We start from the raw sequence: 20035 nt of genomic DNA, 5'->3' as shown, positions 1-20035 counted from the left end.
ATATACACACAGACCAGACATGAAATATCTCAGTAACCAACTACTGCTAAATCTGAAGTAACAATATCATGATCACTAATCCTATTGTAAAAGCATCATCATGAATTAAGAACATGCAGTCTCAAACTGTCAGTATCAACAATGATAGCTGCTGTTAATTGGAAATAAATTCAGCATGTAAAATAGAAAAAAAACACTCGAAAAATTTAACAGACACTAACTAGAAACTAATTATAAAACTACAAGCACATCATAGGATTTAAGATATGATTATAAACTAAGCTTGGTAGTTATAATTTAATCTGCACTCAAATTAGATTACTACTCGTAATCATTCACAGATAAATATTTTAACTATATTGTGTGATAATGTTCAATAAGAAAGGCTTGCAAATTCAATTGCAGTACTTAGTTTTGCTTCCATTATATTTATTTTCGTTGCGTCACAGGATGGAAACAGGTCTTTTGATCTCTTGCCAGCCAACATGCCCATCTAAACAAGTTCCATTTGCTTGCATTTGATACATATTCCGCTAACCCTTTCTTATCATGTACCTATCCAAATGTATTTTAACATTTTTTTATTGTACATGCCTCAACCACATATTAAATCTTCCCCCTCACTTTAAACCTGAGCTCTCTAGTCCTCGATTCACCAACCCTGAGAATAAGATCCTATCTATGCCTTTTGTGATTTTATACACCTCTGTAAATTCATCTTCTCAGTCCTCTACGTTCCAAGGAATAAAGTCCTCCCCTGCCATCCTCTCCCCATAACTCAGTCACTCAAGTCCTGGCTAAATCCTTGTAAATCTTTTCTGCATTCTTTCCAATTTAATGGCATTTTTCATATAGCATATACAAATCGGAACACATTACTCCAACTGTGGCCTCACCAACATCTAACACAACTGCAGCATAACATTCCCAACTTCTATACCCAATGCCCTGATTGTTGAAGGCCAATGGGCCAAAAGACCTTCTTCATTGCTCTGTCTACATGTAATACCACTTTCAGAGAACTATTAACTTGTATTCCAATGTCCCTCTGTTCTACAACTTCCCCAGGGCCCTACTGTTCACTGTGAAAGTTATTACCTCTCATTTCATTATCATTTATTGCAGACTTTAAACATATGGAATTCTCTGTAGCTGCACTTACGCAGCTCTGCATATGTAATTTGCAGAGTGTTATTTGCACTGCAGTAGTAATCTCCCGGGTAAATACTTTATCTTCACTTTTGCACTTGGGTAAGAGCTCTTTTGGACAATATTCTCTATCTTGTAGTAGTTGCAATAAATGGAATTTACTACTGGATAACTGTGGCACTCATGGTTCCCCTGAATGGCAGTCTTTGTCAGGAGAGATTTACATGCAGACAAATATTATGGGGTTAAAATTAAACTCCGAAGTCTCATCTGCTGTTTGACAAAAATACTATAAAATGCAGACTGACTTTCCACATTACAAATTATCAAAACAGTGTTAGATATAAAGTCTCATGAAATTTAAACACTGCAAAAATAACAGTGAATATCAAAAGCCATTAACAGTTTTACTTGAATATTGGGTTTACTTTGAAATGGGAATCTGCTATCAGTACCAGTGACACTCACTTCCAGATATAACATACTCTTGGGAAATTTGTTAATTATGATTGAGTTAACAATAAACCATAGTTTATATGGCCTTGAAAATCAGAAGCTTATGTGGAAGGGTTATCAGTCAATTTCTTTAACCTAGAAAATTTAGAGCTAAAAGCTGTTGTCAAATAATGGAATACATTATTTTTAAAGATATTCTGTGTCAGTTTTAATAATGATTGGCAGGACTCTTCGAATTTCATGACTGTGCTTGAAGTTCCAACTCCAAGCACCAGATTCTGGTTTATATTACACTGCAATACTGAATGAGCACAACATTGGAATGGAACACTTTATTGTCACATGGGACAAGGCACAGTGAAATCCTTGCCAGAAATGAAGAGCAGTTTGCTCCTGTTGCTTAAGTGGTATGTGTTTTTTCAAGAACAATCTTTGTGGCAAACAATATTTAATAAATATCGCTGAGATTTGACTAACAAAACATTTTTTAAGAGCCGTACATAATTCAAAAATATCTCTAAAACAAGTGCCTCAGAGCAGGGAACACTAAGTTAGAGAATAGTTTAAAGCTGCAGCAAGTAAGATTTCATTGTTCTTTTCCCGGTAAATATAACAATTAAATACTCTTGACCCATATATCCTTTTCCCCACTCACAATCTCACTTAGTTTTGTTTCACTGGCAAATTTGGAATTATAACATCTGGTTTTCTCAGCTCAACAGTGATTACATAGAGTGGGGCCCAAATACTGATCCCTGTGGTAAAGTCTTGAAGGACGAGTATATAAGTATATTATTTCAGAAGACAGTATAGTTTTATGTGGATGAATTATGAGTAGCTACATTTTAGACCTGAGTTTAAGGTGAGTGGACACAGGAAAAGGTAGCAAGCAGGGCTTTAAAATATATGAGCATAGAGATTTTAGTACCGAGGAATAAAGTCTTGGTGCGAGTCAAAAAATGTGTGTAAATCATTGGAGGAGGTACTAGAAGACTGGAGGATTGCTAATGCTATACATTTATTTAAGAAGGGTTGCCAGTATAAACCTGGGAACTTTAGGCTGATGAGCCTGGTATTGGTGGTGGGTAAGTTATTGGAGTGGATTCTGATAGGATCTAACTGAATTTTGATAGGGATAATTATCCCTTATTCGGGATGGTCAGGATGGCTTTGTGTGTGGAAAATAGTGTCTGGGATGTGACTTATTTCCCTGGATTGTGAGAGGCTGAGAGATAATATTTTAGAGGTATATAGTATCTTGATGGAGAGTGATTAGATGAATGGTGACAAGACTTTTCCCCCAGGGTAAAGAAGTCTAAAACTAGAGGGTACAGATTTCAGGTGAGGGAGAAAAGATTTAAAAGGTGCCTGAAAGACAACTTTTTCACAGAGGGAGGTAGATATGTGGAATGAGCTGCCAAAGTAATTGAGCCAGAGAATACGGAAACAGGCCCTAGTCCCAATTGCCTGTATTTGTCCCCCTGAACCTTTTCTATCCATGTATCTGTCCAAGTGACTATAAATATTCATGTTGAAAGAGGAAGTGGCAGAGTTGGATACAATTATAATGCTTAAAAACACATTTGGACAGGTATGTGGATAGAAACGTTTTAGGGGAAGATAGGACAAACACAGGCTAAATGGGCCAGCTCAGGTGGTAACTTGGTCAGCATGGACACATTGGACCCAAAGGCCATTTTCCATGCTGTGTAACTCTCTGACTCTCTAACAGAGGGAGCAATAAAGGGTGGACAAAAATAGAGATGTCCCACGAATGTTTAAGTAAAGCAAATAAGTAAACATGATGAGAAAACACAACCATAATATTCTTTTCAATGCGTTCTACAATTATATCTTTCTTTATAGGTTCCGGCATTTTCTCAGCAACAGGCATGATGATGACGAATAAGTTTATTGGCCAAGTATTCACATATAAGCTATAGAATATTGGCCAAGTATTCACATACAATCGGATAGATGTCCATAAGAAACAACTCTGATCTCTCTAAATCTTGATGTGCTATCTGTCAAAACTGCAAACTTTACAATTAAAAATTATCCACCTCAATGTAATATTTAAAAACAGGTTTCTTATTATTGAAAGTACAAAATTTGATAGGATAGGCTTTTTTGAAAGCATACTATTTTGCCAGGCAGTGCTGCATGTCTTTGCAGTTCTTTCACATTAAATGTTGAATCAGTAACCTCTAGATCACTTTCTACTTGTCTACGCCATGTATAATACATCTAAACACCATGTTTTTTTCCAATAATCTAATAGTTTTAAATTCCTGCATTGAACTTTGTCTGCGATAATTTACAGACTTGCAGATTTTATGGACTTGTTTTATCCATTTTATCCAAGTAACAAGCTCCTTAATCCAATTTGCTTTTTATTATCCAATGCTGTTTAATATCAACTGCTAGTCTGATTAGTTAGGACTAAGATTCTTAAAATCTAAATATAGATAGAACGACTGCGGAGGGTTCAAGGCTTCGACTACGGATGAATAAAGGAGGAGGACTGACTGAACGTTATTGCCTTCCACCACAGTGAAGAATGTTGATTCCACTGTGGTGGATGTTCATGTTGTATTCTATTGTGTATTGTGCTCTTTTTGATTGTATGGCTGCATGGTAAGTCAAATTCCACTGCACATTAATTGGTGCATGTGGCAATAAATGTGAACTTGAACTTGTTCAGTGAGTGGGAAAAATTTGGTGGACGTAATCACTTCAGAAAATATTTTGAATCAAGAACAATTATTAAATGCAAATATGCAGACTATAAATGAATTTATAGGTGAATTATTGAAAGAAAGTATATGGGCTCAGCAACGCATCAGAAAAAGAAACAAGTTAAGAACGTTTTACTATAATAACTGAGAATACACCTTCATCATTTTATGCTTAAAGGATATGCCTAAATTGCTGGCAATACTCCAGAGCTTTACTGGGTTGACTAAGTAGCAAAGATCTGGAGGAACTCAGTGGGTCAGGCAGCTATGGGGAGAAAGGGGCAGTCAGCATTTCAGGTTGTGACCAATCCAATGAACTGAAAAAATGAACATGGGCACACTCCACTCATAAATATATTTTATTTCCCACAGGAAATCCAATATCAAAAGTTCCTACTATTTTCAGTTTTAGGAATCATGGTCCTGAGAAACTTTATCAAGGTCTAAATATGCCATGTTGAAGGTTCTGCAACCCATTTGGTATTTTAAATTCCCAAAGTTAACTTGGATAATCAAATAGGATCTCCTCTTGCTAAAGTCATTGATAAGCAAATAAAACTATAGATGGTGGAAATCGGAGATAAAACAGGTAGTCAGCAGGTGAAGCAAAATCCAAGTGTCAAGAAGCAAAACTGTAATTTCATACTGATGAAAGAAATATATTTTAAAATGATAGCAAGGACAGTTGCAGAGAACAAATAGAACATTTGTGGAGACCAAGAGGATCCAAATAACACAAATCATAAGATCATAAGTGATAGGAGTAGAATTAGGCCATTTGGCCCATCGTTTACTCCGCCATTCAATCATGGCTGATCTATCTCCCTCCTAATCCCATTCTGCTGCCTTCTCCCCATAAACTCTGACACCCATACTAATCAAGAATCTATCTATCTCTGCCTTAAATATATCCACTGACTTTGCCTCCACAGACTTCTGTCGCAAAAAAAATCCACAGATTCATCACCGACTAAAGACATTTCTCCTCATCTCCTTCCTAAAAGAACATTCTTTCATTCTGGGGCTATGACCTCTAGTCCTCAACTCTCCCACTAGTGGAAACATCCTCTCCACATCCACTCTATCCAAGCCTTTCACTATTCTGTACGTTTCACTGAGGTGCCCCCTCATTCTGCTAAACTCCAGCGAATATAGACCCAGTGCCATCAAACAAATGCTTCCTAAGAGAGGGTGGTTAATGCTTGTTAATCAGAGCTGATCTGTCTGGCGAATTTGTGAATGAAAGGTGATCAATGAGTGCAGAAGAGCAGGAAAAAAAGACAAAACAAACAATGCTGTAATTGTGAGAAGCAGGTGTAGGCCATTTGACGTAATTAAATAATGTTGCATCTCCTTTGGGTACATCGGAAAATGCCATGAGATGGGGTGTAATTGGTGGAGATGAAGGAGCAGATGGAATTGACACTACAAAATTCCGAAATGAAGGGCGGGCAAGTTGAGTCAGGTGGTTGAATTCTATTGAAGGTAATGGAAATTATGAAGAATAATCTGTGGAATATGAAAGCTTGGGTGTTAAAGAAGGGTAACCCAATTCTCACTCTGGGTTGGAGGAGAGGGGGTGAGTTGAGAAGTACCAGGAGTGGAATAGGTGTTCCTATTCACTGTCAATAAGTTTGACTCTTATAATCAATATCATTATTTTATCAGCTAAAAATGTAAGATTGAATGGCCTGTTGATGAAAAATAAGATTTATTTTGTCTTTCTCTGAATTCCAATTGTTACCTTTTGTCACTCTACTGGGATCTCCTTGGCATTTTGTCCTATCGTACAAATCCAATATATTTCATTTTGATTCCCCTGTACAGACCTTTCATTAAAGCAATTTCATTAAACCTGGGACAAAATAGACTAGTTGGTTTTGAGATTGTAAAAATGATTCAAACAAGTATCTTTCCATATCAATCAGAATATTTTGGCAATATTATAACAGAGTATTGTTAACAGCAATTTGAATAGTTAATAGCATTTCCAGAATCACCTTCTGTAGATGGAAGCAATTAGAAGATTAATTGTAGACAAGCAAAGAAAAATACTTCTCTCTTATGATGCTTAACTTTCTTTTCCTTTGTGACCTGAACTGCAATATATCAAGTTTACCTGCAGTTTCATTCTGAAACCACAAGGTGCTGGCCATTCTACATTTTTGTTTGAAAATCATTTGAAGTGCCAGTGACCCTGTTTGCACTACATCTACAGCATCAGATTAAAACAGAAACTGCCTTGCCCATTCTAAAGATTGTGTGAACACACTTTCTGCACCCTCAGATAGATTCCATCTGTCTCCTCTCCAGGTTTGATTTAAGCCTGTTAGTCTATCTACACCCTCTGCCTGCAAAACTACCCTTGTTAATGCAAGGATGTTACTGTGTGTTTAACTGATGAATAGATTCAAGGAAGAGTTATCTGTTCATCATCAATTACATTCCAAATACAACCCATTAAGACCCTGCTCTTTTTCTGTTCCCTTTAAAACCTAATTTTTGGCCTTTACATGTACATTTATGAATGGGCTGACAGAAGATGGTGTGTCTGGTACTGAATTTGAAGCAATGGCATATTATTAAGGGGCACATTAGCATTTGGACATTTTTTTTTAATTAATTCAGATTTTCATTGTATAAAGGAAATCCATGTCATTTGATTGGTACACAATGTTCAATCAAACAATTGCTATCTCGCCTGATTAATTCCACAGAAAAAAAGCTAATTGATGTCTTGGAAGGAAGAAGTACTTATTCTTAGTGTAAGTAATCTCAGAGAAAATGGGCCAACGGAAAGTGGGGTGGAAGTTAAATGCAGCAAGAGGCAATGGCTATGCGATAAAGCAAAACACAGGACTGAAATAAGGTCTGAGAAGGAGAATGATTGTCATTGTGCGAAACGAGACTTGCTGAATGTCATGGCTTTAATGACATTGGCCCAGAGCCTGCTCAGCTAAACAGGAGCTAGTCACAATTTTCACATTTGCTACCAGCCAAGAACCTAGATTAAAAGGTGTTACACTTTTTTCCATTTTATTAATGTATTGCAGACAAATATTATTAGGAAAAAGGATTAACGTGCTAAATAAAAAATATAACATATCAAATACAATGGGCAAATGTTATAGTACAATACAGGCAAATTGAGAATAGTATTGACATTTTTAAATTAAGACACTACAAGGCACTGCAAGAAATGGTATATATTTCTGAAAGTAAAGGAGCAAATAAAGAAAGTAGGTTAAATGAACAATGCCATCTGCACACAAATCCTCAAGAACAAAGGATGCGTATTAATCTTTATCAACATTTTCTCTGTTAAGTGCATAAGATATTTTAATTAGCAAAGACAAATTATAATTTCACGAGATTGATCCCTGGGATAGCAGGACTGTCATATGAGGAAAGATTGAAAATACTAGGCTTGTATTCACTGGAGTTTAGAACGATGAGGGGGTTTCTTATAGAAACATATAAAATTATAAAAGGACTGGACAAGCTAGATGCAGGAAAAATGTTCCCAATGTTGGGCGAGTCCAGAACCAGGGGCCACAGTCTTAGAATAAAGGGGAGACCATTTAAGACTGAGGTGAGAAAAAACTTTTTCACCCAGAGAATTGTGAATTTGTGGAATTCCCTGCCACAGAGGGCAGTGGAGGCCAAATCACTGGATGGATTTAAGAGAGAGTTAGATAGAGCTCTGGGGGCTAGTGGAATCAAGGGATATGGGGAGAAGGCCGGCACGGGTTATTGATTGGGGACGATCAGCCATGATCACAATGAATGGCGGTGCTGGCTCGAAGGGCCGAATGGCCTTCTCCTGCACCTATTTTCTATGTTTCTATGTTTTCTATCTTTCTATAACAGCAAATCAGACTTGTCAGAGTCAGTTGTGGATGATGGTGGACAATTGAATAGCTATTGGGACAAAGTGCCTCTCGAAACAAATATTTTCACTTCCCAAGTGCTATATTGCGATGGCCAGAACTGTATGCAGTATTCAAGAAGTAGAAGGACTCAATGCCGTGTTCATGAAATCCTTCAAATCCACAAATAGGCCATTGTTTCTCCGACTACAATTAATCAGTTTTGATGAACACACATCATCTCGTCTGTCAGCAGATCTAGAAGCAAACGCACTGCTTTGAGCTCCATCAGAGCAAGCAATTTTTAGGAAGATCAAGAAACATAGCATCCACACTAACTCTTGCAAATCTCCTGCAGAAGGGCTCTTCAAGTGGTTTGAAGCACACGGTAACTCGTCAAGCACCTCAAACATTGTCCTGACACATGAATAAGGTGGTGAAGCATTAACAGTGGAAGAAGCGTGCAAGAGCCAATCAATCTTCCCACCCATAACCATAGAAGAAAGTCATTCTCAATGCTGAGTAACTGCCTGTGAGGAGGAAGAAAAATGCATATTGGCAGTGCACATATTAATGGCATCACATGAAGCCTTCAAGGTATAACAGCCAAAATGATTCAACATTTGGTATCTCAACAGAGCAGTAGGGGCATTTCCCAACCAATCATTCAGAATCGGCTATTACAACAAATGCAGGAATCACAAGACAAATTTAAGTTGTTAAACTATTATATTGTTAATAATAGGACTTTATAATTTCTCATAATTATAATTTAAATTGTTAGGACTTTTTTTTCCTGGAGCATACGAAGCTGAGAGGTTACCTTATAGAGGTACATAAAATCATGAAGGGATGGATAAGGTGAAACGCCTCAATCTTTTCCATGGATAGGAAAGACAAAAACTAGAGGCCATAGTTTAAGGTGACAAAGGAAAGATTTAAAAAGGAACTGAGGTGTGGCCTTTTCAGACATTAGTGTGTACATGGAACGAGATGACATAGGAAGTTCATAAAGGCGGGGACACTTACAACATTTCACTTAGGCAGGTTCATCTATTCAAAAGGTTTGGAGGGATATGGGCCAGGGATATCAGCAAGACACAGGCAAGTGGGACAAGCTCGGTTAACCAATTTGGTCAACATGGATGTGTTGGGCAGAACGGCCTGTTTTTGTAGTGTATAGCTCTCTGACTATGCAAAGTAGTAGGAGAGTGCAGATGAAAAAATAGAATGTCCCAAATTATTAGTTGCGACTAAGCGATCAAAGACATTTTTAGCTTAATTTTTCCAATGAAAATCATGACAGAATACAAATAAATTATAAATCCAGTTTATTAAAACTGTTTTTGATGTCACATCAGTGCAAAGTAATGGAAAGGCAGAACTGGGAATGTATTCATATTCACAATTTATTGATGAGATTGAGTGAATAAATTGCCATTTTGTTGCACTGTATTTTGAATGTTTTTTTAAATTATTTAAAAACAATAAGGTTCCAATTTCACGCAGATATTTTACCATGAGGCGAATTCCTCAAAAACATTTTAGAGCCTCGATAAACAGATAAACAAAATTTTCACTGTCACTTATGGCACTGCTCCACCTTTTATTAAAGCAATCCAGAATTTTAAAAATGTACATTGAAATTAGAAATAAATTCTAATGTCACTTTAATGGAAAATCACACGGGCCTATTTTGAAACATTCTGTTCTCTTCAGGTTAGATCTTGCATCACTCAAAAATACTCAAGAGCATAACCTTCAACCTTTGTAAAAGGCAACTAATCATCTAAAACATCTTGAATTAAGTTGGGAAACAAACCGCTTGCAACAGTTAAATATTGTTATTAGGCTTTACATTTTACATTTAACAATTTACATAGCACCTTTAACATAACAGGCCATTGCAAGGTACTTTAGATGAGTATGCAAAACAACATTCGACACCAAACAAACAATAAATTAGGCAAGTGGATACAAGGAACTGCAGATGGTGGTTTACAAAATTAGGCAAGATGAGTAAAATCTTCATCAAAGGGATGGGTTTTAATCAATATCTTAAAGCATGAAAGAGATAAAGTATTGTGGAAGGGTTTAGGAAGGCAATTCCAGAGAGAATCCCATTATGAACAGTATAAAGGCGGGGAAAATTGAATCATCTTCTTTGAGATCGTAGTTTCTAACACATGCTGAGAGATACTTCTGAGTATCCCAAGAACCAAAATACTTTGTTTCACTGCGCAGCATGCCACAGAATGAAGTTGGAACACATGATAACTCACTCTACTTTCAGGTGATTCCACAGCTAATCTGATTTACAGAGTATAAAACTTTAATTGGCAGACACAAATACCATCACATACCAGGAATGAGGAGGAAAAGAGGCTTTGTAGTACAATGGCAGATGCCACTAAGAAGATTAGGAGCACAAATAGCACTGATGGCAGTGTAATTCTTTCCCCTTTAATTATCAATCATTGCAGAGTTAATAGAAGCTTCTCAAAATATGAGGATTAGGGTATCCATGATATAATGTTTCCAATCATTTATTAGATACATATTCAGCTGAACACTGTAAATACTAATTGTAATTCATGTTATAAACTGGATAGATCATCAAAATATTATTTTAATAACTCAACTTGCTGATCCTGACCTATATGTGTTTCATGAACATAATTCTTTAATAATGCAGCATTTGCCAGTGACTGTAAAATTCAAAAGGCTTCAAACGCTAAGGCCGTCAACATTTTTTTTTGTTTAGTTTCCAGTATCCTTGTATGCAATTCAAACCAAGTACCATAGGTTTCAATTTTCTGCCATTTTTCAAAATCACAATCTATGAATGTGAATGAGCTTGTGGGCTGCTGAAGCATTACTGCTACAGCAGTTAGTTATCTGTCATCTGTGGAAATGTTCTCTATTTATTTTCCCACTGTCCTTACTATATTTAAAATTGTCCAACTATTCGTGACAGAGGCACATTATAAAATTCAAAGCTTTTTTGCAATCGCTCGAATTTCTGTCTCAGTGGCTATTCTGCATGCATATTTAGCAAAGCACAGTTGTAGACACATAACTGGATCATTAGTATCTTTCAGAACCAGGGAATGTGGCACGCCTCTCTTTCTTCAGTCCTTTGTCCCACATTTTGGTCTCTCAGGATTAACAATCTTGTCACTACTCCAAAGCTTAAATTGTCATGTAAAGACAACCATCAGCATTTCCTCAATTTTCTCAGCAATCTACCAGAGACACAGGAGCAGCTTTCCAGCCATCCTTTCAGTCAGATATGATTCGTAGTCTGAGAATAAAATAAAGAAAATTACATTAAAATATTGGTCGAGAAGATGATATTGGGAAAGTGGAAATATAACAGAAAATGAAGAAATTCAAGTGATTAAGAATCTCCAGCTTGAATTGCATCTTTTGTTTGGCTGGTAAAGTGTTGATTCTCTGCCATTGTGCTGCATGCTGTGCACTTTCAAATTTGTAGCATGATTTACGTGTCCACCATATTGGAAAGATGACAGCACGTGCAATGTAGAATAGGGAAATCTTAATGTCAATCAGTGCACAATGCTGATTTGACACAAGTGCTGCCTAATTGGACCTCAAGGAAGCAGCTAATGTGCTGTTAACCTTGCATGGAGAACCAAACATTTAGCAGCAGGACCGCAATCCCTTTGACACTTCTTTAAAATGATCATCAATTACTTCCAAGTTTGTTGATGATTTATTCAAAATGATGGTTGGAGTAATTTACAGATTAATCTTCCTCTCTGATAATTTGAAATTGTGTGGGTTTTGCTATTAAATAGGTAAATATATTTCTTCTGAAAGGGAGAAATAGTAGCAAGGGATGTCAATTATCATAAAAAAAGCAAAAAGAGTTACCAGAAAATAATTTACACAGGTGCATGACAGCAATAGGCACAACACCATTCTTAAGCAAAGCAGAGAGATAATTGACACCAAATAAGATACAAATCCATAATCAAATACGAAGAAGGTGGATAAATCCAAGGTTGCTCCAGTAACGATGTATTTAAGGGTCTTCCCTTATTTGATAAACCTCAGTAGTTCTAAATAAAATTATTTCCCTCACTAAAGGAGATGTGCAGGACAAGATCTTTCCAGCGTGTGGTGCATACCTGGAATGCACTGTCAGTGATGGTGATGAAGGCAGATACGATGTGACATTTAGGAAGCTTTTAGATAGGTATATAGACATGCAGGAAATAGAGAGATATGGATCAACTGCAGACAGAGGAAATTAGTTTAACCTGGCATCATGTACAGCACAGATATTGTGGGCCGAATGGGCCTGTTCCTATGCCATACTGTTCTATGTACTATGTATGAATAAAGGGAATATCCCAGATAGGATGAGTGTAATGGAGCAGTTAAGGTCAAATTAAAAGCTTAATTGTCTGTGTGATGTGTTGATTATGGCAAGGCTGCAAAACATTCCTAGCAATCCAGATTCTTATAAAAAAAAGGGAAGCCAAAATTAAAGGCAGAAATGGCTAGTTCTCATTCAAGCAGAGTGAGTTATCTGAAGTCAGACAATTCCTGCAAGTTGCAAAATGCCTAGACAAAAGATTATTCCTAAAGCTTGCATTCAGCTATGTTTTAACAGAACAGGAGACCAGAGACAGATGAGTCTGGGTGGAAATGGGATGATCAATTATTAAAGTTGCAGGCAACAAGAAGCTCAAGGTTATTCCTGAAGACTGAATGTAGGTGCTCCACAAAGCCATTACCTGATCTGGTTTGGTTTCCCTGATGTAGAAGAGACCACGTTGTGAACTTCAAATATAGGAAAATTAAGAAAGTTATCTTACTGCCAAACATGAATAACAGTATCACGGAAAATATTAAAAAGAAAAACACCAACACGAGAAGGCATAACTATAAGGTGAGAGGGGGAAAATATAGTGGAGATGTGCGGAGCACGTTTTTTTTACACAGACAATGGCGGAGGCAGATACCATTGTAGCTTTTACGAAGCTGTTAGATAGGCACATGGATTTGCAGGGATTGGAGGGATGTGGATCACTTGCAGGCAGCTAGACATGTTCAGCATAAACATTGTGGGCCGAAGAGCCTGTTCAGGCTATAATGATCTATGTGCTATGTTTGGTCCTTGTTACAAAATAGCAAGAAATAGAAACATAGAAAATAGGTGCAGGAGTAGGCCATTCGGCCCTTCGAGCCTGCATCACCATTCAATATGAATATGTCTGATCATCCAAAATCAGTACCCCGTTCCTGCTTTCTCCACATATCCAAATGTTTAATTGGAAGTAAACTATGATTATTGATTGCCCCTAGCAGTGAAAATGACAAGAATCCAGACTTCCTAGATGAAAATATGAAGCAACATTATATTCCCATTCCCCCATAAAATCCAAATGTACCTGAAGAGAAAAAAAAAAAAAATTCCGTTGCAAACCGCACTGGTTACATTGGAAACTACTGGAGCATCATCTTCTCATTGCTTATTTTGTTTGATCATAAGATGAATAAACATGAACAATTGTTTTTGTTCTGATGAACGTCATATGTGTTTTTCACAATACAAGCGATCAAATTTCTAAGCTGGATATACTTGCCCCCTAAAGGTGCATTTTCACATAGTCAATGTACAACATAATGCAACCTAATGTCGTTCTCTACAGTGCACATTCACTTTTTACAGCCTTTTATTTATGCATTAAGAAAATGGAATTGTCCAGTAATTTGAATTAAGCAGCTGGAATAAACGAGCACTGGAAGCTTTTTTGAGCTTGTTTGAATCATCCAGTGATTCAAATTAAGTGATTTAGAATTGACAAGAGTAGTCTGTATAATGAATTCTAAATGTCATTATCCTTTTGCCTGTGGTTCTGTATTTTTCAATTTACTGTTGACGAGTGACAAGATTAACATCCCTCACCATAATGTACAGAACTATATAATTACAAATGACCTCATTGCAAGTGCCTTGAAACATGTATTATAGCATGTGGTCTAAAGCAATCCACAATTACACAAACTTCTTTTATAACGTAAATGATCATTAAAGTAAAATACGATCTTATGAGTTTTACACAATTCTCCTTAATTTTGCCTTATTTGAATATATTGGTTTCTTTGATTCCAATATAATTCCTTTTTCTACCTGCAGTCAGACAAATGGTCATGGGAAAAGTAAATCGCAAGGAACGCCATTTTTTTTTAGAAACTTATAAATGGTCCTTTAATATCTACAGTGCAATTATTAGACACTGTTAATGACTAGGAAGGCGTTGCATGAGACATTGCCTTACTGGTTACTTTACACCTTTTTATAAATGATGAAGGATTTCGACAGAAAAATTGCTGAACACTATGGTCTTCTTCAAACAGTACCATGGAATTACTTACAAGAATTTGTGAAACTGCAAGATAAATTTCAATGTAATGGCTCATGCATGGACAGAAGTGTTATGAAGAAGGTTTAACAGTAAAGGTTTAAACAAATAAGTATAAAGAAAACTGAATACCAAATAATACTTTAATAAATTAGATCTCAAATAGCTCTGCACAATATGAGTTACATCAGAAACTAGACTTGACTAGTCACATAATTAACCTGCCTGAGGGAATCAGAGACTGGATATTCTGTGATGAATGATCAAACACACCCTGACTGGTCACAGTACAGCACAGGAACGTGCACTGTGGGTCACGATTTGTTTAATCGTGTTGCTTAAATGGCTTTTTATCTCAGTATGAAATATGGTATTTGAGATGGTTAAAAGGATCAGAATTTCCACCAGGAAAATGGGGACAAAATCAGGCAAAATCAATTGTTCGAGATTGGGCTCACTTGAATGATGTCATCTGCAAACTTGTAATTAGAGTTAAAGCATAATTCCGCCGCACAATTCTGAGTGTATAGGTAGTTAGCAGCGGACATTGCAACCTCTCCGGGCAGTGGTGTTGAGAATTGTTGGTGATACTAGTACATAGGCACCACTACAAAATTGTCACGTCAACATATGTTTATCGCATAATACAATGGCTGATAAATTATCCAATAGCGTGTTTTTCTACTAAGTTATTTTCGTTAACTTTAAAATCAGGTTATGGGTCAGTAATGGATTGTCACATAAAAATTGCAAATGTTTGATGGCATATTCAGCTACATGTGCTGGGATCTTTGTTCTTCATAGTGTATATAAATGACTTGGACATAAATAGGGTTAGTTGGTAGGTTTGCAGAAGTCAACAAGATTGCTGTAGTTGCAGTGAGGGAAACTGTCAAAGTATATTTCTTCTCTCCATCCCAGTCCTTTGCTCCAGAGATGCTTCCTGACCCGCTGAGTTACTCCAGCATTTTGTGTCTACCTTCAAAGTATACAACGGGATGTAGATCAACTGTAGAAATTGGTGGAGAAATGGCCTATGGAGTTTAATCCAAGCACTTTGGGAGGTCAATTGTAAAGGGAAGCTATGCAGTTGATGGCAGGACTCCTAACAGCATTGATGTGCAGAGAGATATTGGGATTACAGTCCATAGTACCATGAAAGTAGTAACACAAGTAGATAAAATGGTGATCAAAACATATAGTATGCTTGCCCTCATTGGCAAAGGCATTGACTATGAGTCAGGAAGTCATGATGCAGCTGTGTAAGACTTTGGTTAGGCCACATTTGAAGTATTAGATGGAGTTATGGTCTCCCCATTATAGGACGGATGTGGGGTCTTTGGAGAGGGCACAGAAAACGTTTATCAGAATGCTGCTTGGATTAGGTGGGATTACCTGCAAAGATTAGGTGGGATTACCTGCATCCCAACAGGATGTTTTCTACAGTGCATCTGTAGAAATTTGTAAAAGTCATTTGAGACATGTCGAACATCCTAAGCTTTTGAGGAAAGAGAGGCTTCATGTACTTTTTTGGCCATAGCTTTAATGTGGTTGGTCCATGACAAATTTTTGGTGATACTTACATTGGGAACTTGAAGCTCTCAACCATCTGCACTTCGCCACTATCGATGATGACTGGGGTATGTACACTACCTCAGTTTCTGAATTAACAAAACTAGTTACTTTGTCTTGCTGACACTGAGGAAGAGGTTGTTGGCTTGATACCTTGCTACTAGGCTCTCTATCTGTATAAATCTGTCTGTATAGTCTGTTATCACCTAGCCCACAGCCATCAATGGGCTCCATCTTTCCTTGATCATTGTTATTTCATGAATATCTTTCATTCATTTGTTCTATATCTCTCTATATCACCATCTATATCTCTTATTTCCCTTTCCCCTGACTCCAAGTCTGAAGAAGGGTCTCGACCCAAAACATCAACTATTCCTTTTCTCCAGAGATGCTGCCTGACCTGCTGAGTTACTCCAGTGTTTTGTGTCGATCTCCTTCTCTTCACTGTTTGAGATCGGGCTCACTATAATGATGTCATTTGCAAACTTGTAAATAGAGTTAAAGCAGAATTTGGCTGTACAGTTGTGAGTATATAGGTAGTAAGGAGCTGAGATTGTATCCTTGCGGGAAACTGCTGTTGAGAATTATCACAGAGGATATTTTGTCACCTATCCTCGCTATTGATGGTCTATGGATCAGGAAGTCAAGGATCCATATGCAGAGGGGGTGCAGACTCATAGGTCCAGGAGTTTAGAGACCAATTTGGTTAGGATGATGGTGTTGAAGGCAGAGCAAAAGTCAGTTAATAGGAGTTGGGTAAAGTACTTGGGGGGGGGGGTTAAGTTGGGAAGGGATGAGTGAACCGAGTTGTGGAGGGAATGGTCTCTACAGAATGGGATGGGAACAGAAACTGAACCATCCCCTCCTCAAGTACTTTACCCTGCAAACAGAGGAAATGTTACACCAGTCCCTGTATTTCGTCCTTCACATCCATCAGTGAGACCATGCTGAGACTAACCAACTGTTTTGGTGAAGACTTGTTCTTGGTCCGCCTAGATTTGCTGGTTGCTAACCTATTTAATTTCCTTTCACATTCCCATATTGACCCTTCTGTCCTGGGCCTTTTCTATTATCAGTATGCCACCACATACAAAACGAAGGAACAGCATCTCATAATCTGCTTGGGTAGCTTACTACGTAATAATATGAACATTGAATTCTCTAATTTTAGGTAACTCCCCCTCTTATTTTGCTACCTTTCTCTCCTGTGCCCTCCTACCCCAGCCCACCCTCATTTCTTCCATTATCCTGCCCTCCCTTTGTTCTCCATTCCCGTTCCCATCCACAAGGCTTTGTCCCACTCTTTTCAGGCTTTCACCCCCCCACCCCCCTTATACAATAAGTCTGAAGATGGGTCCCAAAACAAAATGTCACCTATCCATTCCCTCCCAGATGCTACCAGACTGGCTGAGTAACCCCAGAAGATTATGTTTTGCACAAGATTCCAGCCTCCGTAGGTCCTTGTGTCTACAGTGGATCAAAGCTCTCTGGGAGATTGGAGTTAACAAGCGCCATATAGTCAGTTATATAGAGCATGGAAACAAGCCTTTCAGCCCAACTTGCCTATGCCAACCAGGATGCTTCATCTACACTAATCCCACCTGCCTGCATTTGACCCATATCCTTCTAAACCGTTCCTATTCATGTACTATCCAACTGTATTTTAAATGTTGTTATAGTACCTGCCTCAACTACCTCCTCTGTCTGCTCGTTCCATATATCCACCACTGTCCATGTGAAAAAATGATGCTTGGCTTCCTATTAAATCTTTCCCTTCTCACCTTAAACTTATATCCTCCAGTTCTTGATTACACTACTCTAGATAATAGACTGTGTATTCACCATATCTATTCCTCTCATGATCTTATACAACTCTTTAAGATCACCCAGCCTCCTGTGCTCCAAGGAATAAAGTCTATGCTGCCAAACCTCTCCCTGTAGTTCAGGTCCTCAGGTCTTGGCAACATCCTCAGAAATCTTCTCTGTACTGTTTCCAGCTTAATAAACATCCTTCCTACAGCAGGGTGACCAAAACTGAACACAATATTGATGAGGTTACATTTGGGATAAAATGCATTTCAATACTTTCACAACTGATTAATTTCAGGTGAAAAGACATGCAATTCCATGAAAAATGAGAGATGTTATTGATCTTAAATTTTTTTTAAAGTCGCCTTTTAAAGACAGTTGATTTTCCACCACGGACAATAACTAAGTTAATATTCAGTAATACGTTATCTACTTGTTAACGCACATTCAAGCTAAATGTTTAACTATTGTCACTCCACAATTGCCTTAATTTGGCATATTTTCAGACCAGTTCCAAACTATGGCTGTCCAACTTTCAAATACTGAAAATGAACATTATTACCTATTGCATTTATTTCCAATGGTTTACCAGTCCATGTATTTTCTTATGGACGAAATCTTAATTTTGTGGATTCATTTGAGATTCACATTTGTGCACCGACCGGTGCACTGTGGGATTTGTAGTTCATTTATATCCCATCATTCATTGCATCGGGCGTGCACAATAGGCCCCGGCCGACCTCCACTGACAGTTCATAACCATTCAGTGCATGGTTCCAACGTATTTAAAGCTGTCACTTGTAAACACACCCAATCACAGTGCTTTCGAACGTTAAAAGAGAGAAAGTACCTTTTCCTCCAATAATGCTTTTAAACAAATTCAACCGTACTTTCCCTGAAAAGACGCCGGCAGTACCGGGCGGGGGGAGGGGCGCAGCGACGAATCAGAAGACAGCTACGATGCGTTACTGACGAGTCCGGGTTGTAAAAGGTGGTCTGATTGGGCGGATTGTTCACGTGACGCTCGGCGGTTCGGTTCTGCCCCCCTCCCCCCCTCCGAAACCTTTCACCCAGAAGGCAACGGGCGGCGCCAACGGCCGCGGGAAGATGGCGACGCGCGCGGGCACGAGCTTCCAGAGGAGAGCGCGAAGCAAACGGGCGCCGGTGCCGGGAACCCGGCCGTCGCTGCATAACGGGCAGCTGCTGCTCTCCACCGGGGTGCCATCCCTTGACTACCTCATAGGTCAGTGTGCTAGACCAAGCGGCAAATAACCAGAACATAGGCACAAAATGCTGGAGTAACTCAGCGGGACAAGCAGCAGCCAGACTGAGTCTGAAGCTCGGTATAGGATCTTTGGTCTGAAGCAAAGATTATAGAGCAGAGCTCTGCTCTATAATCTTTGGTCTGAAGGGTCTCGACCCGAAACGTCACCCACTCCTTCTCTCCAGAGATGCTGCCTGCCCCGTTCCGCTGAATTACTCCAGCCATTTGTGTCCATCTTCGGTGTAAACCAGCATCTACAATTCCTTCATACACACTTTAGTTTATTGTCGGTACACAAAAATGCTGGAGAAACTCAGCGGGTGCAGCAGCATCTATGGAGCGAATGAGATAGGTAACGTTTCGGGCCGAAACCCTTCTTCAGACTGAAGATTTGTTTATTGTCACTTGTACCGAGGTATAGTGAAAAGCTTTGGTAACCTGCTAACCAGTCAGCGGAAAGACAATAAATACTTGGTTACACTCGAGCCGTCCACAGTGTACAGATGCACGATAAGGGAATAACATTTTGTGCAAGATAAGGCAGCAAAGTCCGATCAAAGATAGTCTGAGGGTTAGCAATGAGGCACATGCGTTCAGGACTGTTCTCTAGTTGTTGGTAGGATGGTTCAGTTGCCTGAAGACAGCTGTGAATCTGGAGGACATGTGCTTAAACCTAGAAACTCTTAAAGGTTAATGTTGCAGTGAGATTCTGGTGGAACATTCAGAAAAAAGCCATTCAGCCCATTGTAACTAGTCTATATATCTGTAATCTCCCTCTCC

General features: G+C 38.3%; 2 protein-coding genes across 5 annotated transcripts in view; one reads left to right on the top strand and one right to left on the bottom strand.

Moving 5' to 3' along the window:
* The window catches only part of immp1l (inner mitochondrial membrane peptidase subunit 1), a 76011-nt gene extending 57070 nt beyond the window's left edge, over positions 1–18941 (bottom strand). Inside the window, exon 1 of one of the 2 annotated variants that reach the window (XM_033038793.1) lies at positions 18842–18941. The gene's annotated coding sequence lies outside the window, so the exon portion shown is untranslated. The remainder of the gene's footprint in view (positions 1–18841) is intronic. The other variant, XM_033038794.1, reaches the window with a different exon arrangement.
* Positions 18942–19055: 114 nt separating this feature from the next.
* The window catches only part of elp4 (elongator acetyltransferase complex subunit 4), a 180217-nt gene continuing 179237 nt past the window's right edge, over positions 19056–20035 (top strand). For 2 of the 3 annotated variants that reach the window (XM_033038791.1, XM_033038789.1), the window contains exon 1: positions 19056–19234. In XM_033038791.1, coding sequence (XP_032894682.1) covers positions 19099–19234 — 136 coding nt within the window. In that variant the 5' untranslated portion in view covers positions 19056–19098. The remainder of the gene's footprint in view (positions 19235–20035) is intronic. The other variant, XM_033038792.1, reaches the window with a different exon arrangement.

Source organism: Amblyraja radiata, chromosome 20, assembly GCF_010909765.2.
Source record: "Amblyraja radiata isolate CabotCenter1 chromosome 20, sAmbRad1.1.pri, whole genome shotgun sequence".
Classification (NCBI taxonomy): Eukaryota; Metazoa; Chordata; class Chondrichthyes; order Rajiformes; family Rajidae; genus Amblyraja; species Amblyraja radiata.
The sequence above is the reverse complement of the archived record's forward strand: the minus strand, read 5'-3'. Positions and strand labels throughout refer to the sequence as shown.